This window comes from Nanorana parkeri, unplaced genomic scaffold (genome assembly GCF_000935625.1).
Source record: "Nanorana parkeri isolate BGI_ZX_2015 unplaced genomic scaffold, ASM93562v1 scaffold19, whole genome shotgun sequence".
NCBI classification, from domain to species: Eukaryota; Metazoa; Chordata; class Amphibia; order Anura; family Dicroglossidae; genus Nanorana; species Nanorana parkeri.
The window spans coordinates 1774268-1781628 of record NW_017306287.1 but is presented as its reverse complement, the minus strand read 5'-3'; the positions used below and the strand labels follow the sequence as shown (position 1 = coordinate 1781628).

The window sequence follows — 7361 nt, the reverse complement described above, 5'->3', positions numbered from 1 at the left end:
TTTGTCCGATAATCGTAAGGTGTATGGGCACCTTAAGACCGTGGGGAATGAACATATTGGGTTTGACATGAACACACAAACACTATATGGCATATGTGACCCTCACACCTGTATGAGCTTGTTGGTCATCCCATTCCAAAACCATGGATATGGAGTAGGTCTGCCTTTGCAGCTGCAACAGACTCCACTCTTTTAGAAAGGCTTTCCAGGAAATTTTAAAGATGGTCTTAAAGAATTTCTATTTATTATGTCAACAGAGCCTATGTGAGGTCAGGTGCTGATGTGGGATGAGAAACCCGGCTCGTAATTGGCATTTCAGTCAATCCAAAAGGTGTTCAGTAGGGTTGAGGTCAAGGCTATGTGAAGGCCACCAAACCATGTCTATATGGAGCTGGCTTTGTGCACAGTCATGCGCGAACAGAAAAGGACGCTCCACAAACAGTTACCAGAAGGTTGGAAGTGCACGGTTGTCTAAAATGTCTTTGTATATTGTAGAATAAACATTACCTTTCACCGGAAACTAGGGATGTACCGAGACCAAGTACAAGTGCTCCTCCATACCAATTGCCGATAATTATTTTTAAGCCACGTGAGTTTTTCTAAAACAATACAGACTATTTTAGGACAGTGGTGAAGTGCCAGGGCCCAGTCCCAGCTGCATGCCCCTGGTAGTTCTCTCACTGACTCCAAGCTGTAGCGGGACTACAAATCCCAGCAATACATTATACAGCAATGCAGAATAATACCATCAGCTAGAGAAGACTACAAATCCCAGCAATACATTATACAGCAATGCAGAATACCACCAGCTATAGAGGACTACAAATCCCAACAATACATTATACAGCAATGCAGAATAATACCATCAGCTAGAGAAGACTACAAATATCAGCAATGCATTATACAGCAATGCAGAATGTCACCGGCTATAGAGGACTACAAATCCCAGTGATACATTATACAGCAAATTCAGAATAATATGAAGCTACATACTCTGTGCTGTTCCGGCCTTATGTCTCCAGTGGAGGATCTCAGGATGGCTGTGTGGGGTCTCGGTTGGTCTTGCGGGCAGTGTGGTTTCAGGAAGATACGACCAGCGCTGTGAACAGCGCTGTGAACCACGCGGCGTGGTTCACAGGAAGGCTGCATTGCAGGGGGATCTTCGCAGCTTTCCTGTGAACAGCGGTGCCTGTATACAGCTCCGGCTTCAGATTAAAAATGTAAAGAGCCACTATCGGGGCATTTTCACAAGTACTCGTGAACAAATGCACAGTAATGGTGCATCCCTACTGGAAACACATGAACTGAAGGGGTGTCTACATACATTTGGTCATACAGGTGTGATGTTCAAGTGTCTGATCAGAACACAAAATTTAGGCCATATAGAGTGTAAAAGTCACTGGCAGATCTGCTCAATACTTAGGGGCTAAATTCACACCAAATGCATTGGGATTGCACTGACCATTTTGGACAGCGCAGCGCCAACGCAAGACCAGGCAATATGCCTCGTCACACATGGGAACAGTTCACTCGTGACATTTCAATCAAGTTCTAACAAAACAAAAAAAAGGTAAAACAGTGCAATGCGCCAGTACTATGGTCGCCTCATTTGGTTTTACCGGATTGTACAGACCTCTACTCCAATTTTATTTTATAAATTACCTTTCAGATTGGGGTCCAGCACTCCAACATACAGCCCAAGACCCTGTACCTTCAAAAACAATTTGGCAACGGCAGTTTCTATACGGAAAGGTCTTTAAAATATTGTTTATGACAAACCTTAGCAATTTTTTTTTTCAGGAAAAGAAAGACACTGCAGACAGCAGAAATGTGGTTTTACATTTATTAAAGGCCAACACAGACAGTTTAAATACAGGATCCTGGAAGAAGTGGTGACGGCAGCTGTGGTGGCACAACATGCAGGTGCGCCAAGAAGACGCCCAGCACAACTACCTGTGGAGAGAGAACAGTCAGCAGAGAAACACAGCATGGAGCAGATAACTTTTCCAATAAAAAAAAAAAACACCCCTTGTTCTATCTTATATTAGTCCTGCTGTAAACTCATGCAGATGTTGCATATAAGAACAGAAGGTTACAGAGCACCCATGAGAATCCAATCATACAGTATGACCAACAAAAACACAATGTAAAAGCAAGCAGTTCCCATTACCCGATAGCCAGACAGATCTGTCGATTCATTCATTAAAGCCTTCATATCCACCCTGCTCCTACCACTAATATACAGTACTGTGGAAACATTTTAGGCAGGTGTGAAGAAATGCTGTGAAGGATATAGATATAGATATAGATATAGAGATATATAGATATATAGATATAGATATATATATATCTATCTATATATACAAAATGCAAAGTGAGTAAAAAGAAAAATCTAAATCAAAATCTATACTTTGGTGTAACTACCCTTTGGCTTCAAACCAGCATAAATTCTTAAGGTGCCCACACACCTTATGATTATCATACGATAATCACGCGAAATCCCGCGATCGTACAATAATCGCAAGGTATGTGGAAGGCGTGCGACTGTTTCTACTGTGCGGTCGCACGACTTTTGTCTTACGAACGTTTGAAAACCAGCCGAGAATCGTACGATTTTCGGCTGGTTTGTGGCATGCTCTTAAGATAATTGCCGCACGGGCCGTTTTGCGCAAGCGCACACTGCCCGTTCAGCATTGCGGTCATCGGAAGCCCGCCCCTCAGCAGGGTGGGCTTGCGATTATCGCAAGTACGATCTGCCTGTCCAAGATGGGCAGATCATACGTTTTTTTTTTAAATCCAGCAACATCCAGCAGTGCCGAACTAGCGGAAACCAGTGAGCTGAAGGTACGCCCTTCTACTGTCCGGAGACATCTGGCCAGAAGTGGTCTTCATGGATGAATTGCGCAAAAAAGCAATACCTTGAACGTGGAAACAAGGCTAAGCGACTCAACTATGCACGAAAATAGAGAAACTGGGGTGCAGAAAAATGGCAGCAGGTGCTCTGAACTGATGAGTCAAAATTAGAAATATTTGGCTGTAGCAGGAGGCAGTTTGTTCACTGAAGGGCTGGAGAGCAGGCAGCAGTGTAGCATGGTGGAGGTTCCTTGCAAGTCTCTGGGCTGCATTTCTGTCAATGGAGTTGTAGATTTGGTCAGGATCAATGGTGTCCTCAATGCCGAGAAATACAAGCAGATACTTATCCATCATGCCATACCATCAGGGAGGCGATTAGCCCCAAATTTATTGGCGGACAACCACCCCAAGCATACAGCCAATGTCATTAAAAACTATCTTCAGCGTAAAGAACAAGGAGTCAGTCCTGATTTCAACATGGAGTCCGTCTGGGATTACATGAAGAGACAGAAGGATTTGGAGGCAGCCGACATCCACAGATACAGGTGAAACTCGAATAATTAGAATATCGTGCAAAAGTAATTGCAGTAAGTGCTGCAAAAGGGGCCCAAACCAAGTACTGAGTACATATGCATGCTTGTACTTTTCAGAGGTCCGATATTGTTCTATGTACAATCCTTGTTTTATTGATTGCATGTAATATTATACTTTTTTGAGGTTGTGGATTTGGGGTTTTCATGAGCTGTAAGCCATAATCATCACAATTATGACAAATCACGGCTTGAACTATCTTGCTTTGCATGTAATGAGTCTCTCTCATATATTAGTTTCACCTTTTAAGTTGCATTAGTGAAATAAATTAACTTTGCACGATATTCTAATTATTCGAGTTTCACCTGTAGATCTGTGCTTAGTTCTCCAAGATGTTTGGAACAACCTGTCGAGTTCCTTCAAAAACTGTGTGCAAGTGTACCTAGAAGGCGCAACGGGTGGTCACCCCAAATACGGATTTGATTTGGATTTCCCTTCTGTTAGTTTACTTTCCATTTTGGTAAATGATAAAAATTAACTGTTAACACTTATTTCTGAAATAATTATTACTTTACAGCATTACAGCCCACCTGCCTAAAGCTTCTGCACAGTACTGTACATAGCAAATGATTTGCTGAGCTGACTCAAGCTGCTTTTGCACTGACTTGTATGGGACAAGAAGCAGTTTGAGGGGAACAAATGCCCATCGATACAGGTCCCTAGACAGTCTTGGACAGGGACTGATGTTATTAGTTGCTATGTGCAACATAATCGTGGTTACTGGAGAAAACATTATCCCTGTCGATGGATATAGTCCAATGTATAGAATGGCACGGAGTGTCCCTTCTAACGTGCCAAGAGCAGTGTGGGCATGAATGGGCCATATAATAGGAAAATAGGACAGCACATGTTGCTTTAAAGAACATATCTAGGGTTAAAGAACAAACGGCAGCACACAGAAGTCCTTAAGACAGGCAAATGCCCGCCTGTGGACATCAGACAACTACTTATAAAAGTGCTCATACACATCAACAGTAGGATGTTCTTTTATTTACATGGACAGATTAAATAAAGATGGAGTGTTTTAGCAAGCGGGCTTGGCGAATCCGAATTCTCTTAACTGCAAATAGAAGTCAAGTCTAGTTACATAGTATTTAAGGTTGAATAAAGATATTAGTCCATCAAGTCCAACCTATTAGGATCTCATTCTTAGGAGTACCTGTACCCCTGTCTATTACGGTCCCTTAGAAAATCGTCCAAAAGTTTCTTGAACAATTTCACATTATTTGCTGAAATCACTGGTTGTGGGAGCGAGTTCCAGACCCTAACCGCTCTAACTGAGAAGAACCCCCTTCGCCCCTTGTGCTGGAATTTTTTTCCACCAATTTTAGGTGATGGCCTATAGTCTTTGTAATGGAGTTAATTTTAAATAGTTTGTCGCTAATGTTGCTGCCACCATTGAACATCTTGTACATGGAGATCATATCCCCCCTTAATCTCCTCACCTCCACTGTGAACATGTTTAAATTTAGTAGTTGTGTCTCATAGCTCTGGTCCTCCATTCCCCTAATTAGTTTGGTTGCCCTCCGCTGGACTCTTTCCAGCTCAAGGACATCTTTTCTTAGTACTGGTGACCAAAACTGGTCTAGTCTTTTAGTGCCCACATCAATGGGTATATGCAGCTTGCTTCTACAGATCTTTTGAGATCGTTCACATTTCATCTGAAGCCGACTTCCATTGGACCTGCATTTCACCTCCTCCTAAGCTACATCAATGTGCATCAACCTGGCTGAAGCTGCTTTTGCATTTCCATTGACTTGTATGGGGCAAGAAGCAGTTCCGGGGGAAACATGGGCCTGTCAATACAGACCTTTAGAACTAGGAATGCACAGATACCGATACTAGTATCGGCACCGACGCTTAGTATTTAGTACTCGTACTCGCCCAAATGCTTCGATGCCTAGCCCAATACTTCCGCTATCAGGAAGCCGGCTTCATGCTCCCTCGTCACCTCATGACGAGGGAGCATGGAGCCGGCTTCCCAGCAAATCAGGAAGCTGGGCGCCGCGTCATTAATTGATTGGCCAGAAAATCGGCTCCATGCTTTGTCACCTACTGACGAGAAGCATGGGGACGGCTTCCCTGCTAAATCGGGAAACCGGGTGGCGAGTCTTTACACGCTGCCCAGCTAATCAGGAAGCCAGGTGGCGAGTCACTTCCAGTACTCGGTATCGGCTAGTACCGAAAAAAATCCCTATTTAGAACCATTAACCACAGTCCCTGTCTAAGACAGTCTATGTACTTCATAAAGCACCTGTGCATGAAAATAGAACACATAACAGATAACATGATATGATCCAGATCTTTTGCTCATACTTACAATAAACAAAGAACTTGGTACATATACTTCATTCGTATACATCGTGCTTATCTGCAACGTAATCTACTATCTCTTGGGGCGTCATCAACTTCTCACCATCGGCATCTGGGATCTCAAAACCTAGGAGGAAAGACCAGAGTTCAGTGTGATCAAGAACAATGAGGGCCTACTGAATTAGGGCAGCAAAAGTGCATCTCCAGCAGCTATGGCAGAACATAAAGTCTCATCCCCTACTGCCAGGCCATGGGGGAACTCACTGTTCTACCACTGCTGGGGGCACAAAGCTTCCCTGACTCTGATTTAGGGAGGAAAGCAATGGCAGCTTCAGATAGTTTAAACAAGTAATGTCTCAAGCTGTTATTGAACGGCTTCCAGTGCGTCTTACCCAGCCAGCAACTCCCAGAACACCCGCAGCGGCCAGCGGAGCATGCGGCTTCTTGTCATTCAGCGACGGGCTTTCCTTCTCTTCAGTTCAAGCATGTCTAATGTCTTCCTAAAGTTTTTTTTGATGCAAATGGAATGCGACTACCATAAAAGTGAACTCCAGGTGAAAGCAAATATTTTCAGTGATCAGCAATGGCCGCCTCTGTTACCCCCACAGCAGCTCTTTTGGAGCCATACTCTCACTGTACCCCTCCCAACCTATATATTGGAGCAGAGCTATACTCGCTGTACCCCTCCCAACCTATATATTGGAGCAGAGCTATACTCGCTGTACCCCTCCCAACCTATATATTGGAGCAGAGCTATACTCACTGTACCCCTCACAATATACCTGTGACCTCTACCATGAGAGGGTAGGGCAGCACGAGGAGCTGCTGAATGAACATGTGCTGTCAGGGAACATGGTGACAGGGTGATAGAGCAGAGATCATGACTTATCAATGTGTTGCTGATGCTGCTCCTCTTTTGTAGAAACTATGCTGTGGAGGAGAACAATGTCTGCTGCTCACGCATCTGCTTACCTCCACTAAAAACAGACAGCTGGAACAAATACTATGGGTGAGATTTATTCAGGAACTCTAACCAAATTTGAAAAGCTAATATTTGCTCTTCATCCCCCCCGCATAATTAATACGCTGCCATTTCCTGCCTTAACCTGCATTCCCTGTGCCTGCACGTGTGTTTACTGATGCTTGCGCACAAGCCAGTTGCCTAGCAACCCGAGAGTGGCTAGCGAAAATCACCCGCGTACAGAAAAAGCTCGCTACCTCTGCCGAGACTGTCCTACTGACACAGATAATTAAAAATAATCATTGCCGACAGCAATGTCATGGAAAAGTTCAGATTGAAGCGGTTTTATTAAAAAGATTTTTTATTCGATTGGATTAGAGAATCGAGGTCCAAGATGGAACCAAGCCCAAAATCCAGAATAATGACCTGAACCCAGTAAGGTGGAAATGCAGATGCTGGGAGATGGGCAAAGCCCTATGGCTTGAATAAAATGATTTGACTTCAAAAACGTAAAGGTTATTGTTCGCATTTTATTAGACCTGGTCACAAATGCCACAACACTGTCTAAAATGCAGATTGCAGGCTTTCATTACACCCCCCCCCCCCGCCCCGGCCTTTGGAGAAAAAATAGATGGTAGACGAC

At 43.8% G+C, this 7361-nt stretch overlaps 1 protein-coding gene across 1 annotated transcript in view; it reads right to left on the bottom strand.

Moving 5' to 3' along the window:
- Positions 1-1829: 1829 nt before the first annotated feature.
- Positions 1830-7361, bottom strand: part of NDUFAB1 (NADH:ubiquinone oxidoreductase subunit AB1) — a 14812-nt gene continuing 9280 nt past the window's right edge. The window contains exons 4-5 of the mRNA XM_018561270.1: positions 5765-5884; positions 1830-1953 (exon numbers count right to left, since the gene is read on the bottom strand). Of these exons, the coding sequence (XP_018416772.1) occupies positions 5793-5884 (92 nt within the window). The 3' untranslated portion in view covers positions 1830-1953; positions 5765-5792. The remainder of the gene's footprint in view (positions 1954-5764; positions 5885-7361) is intronic.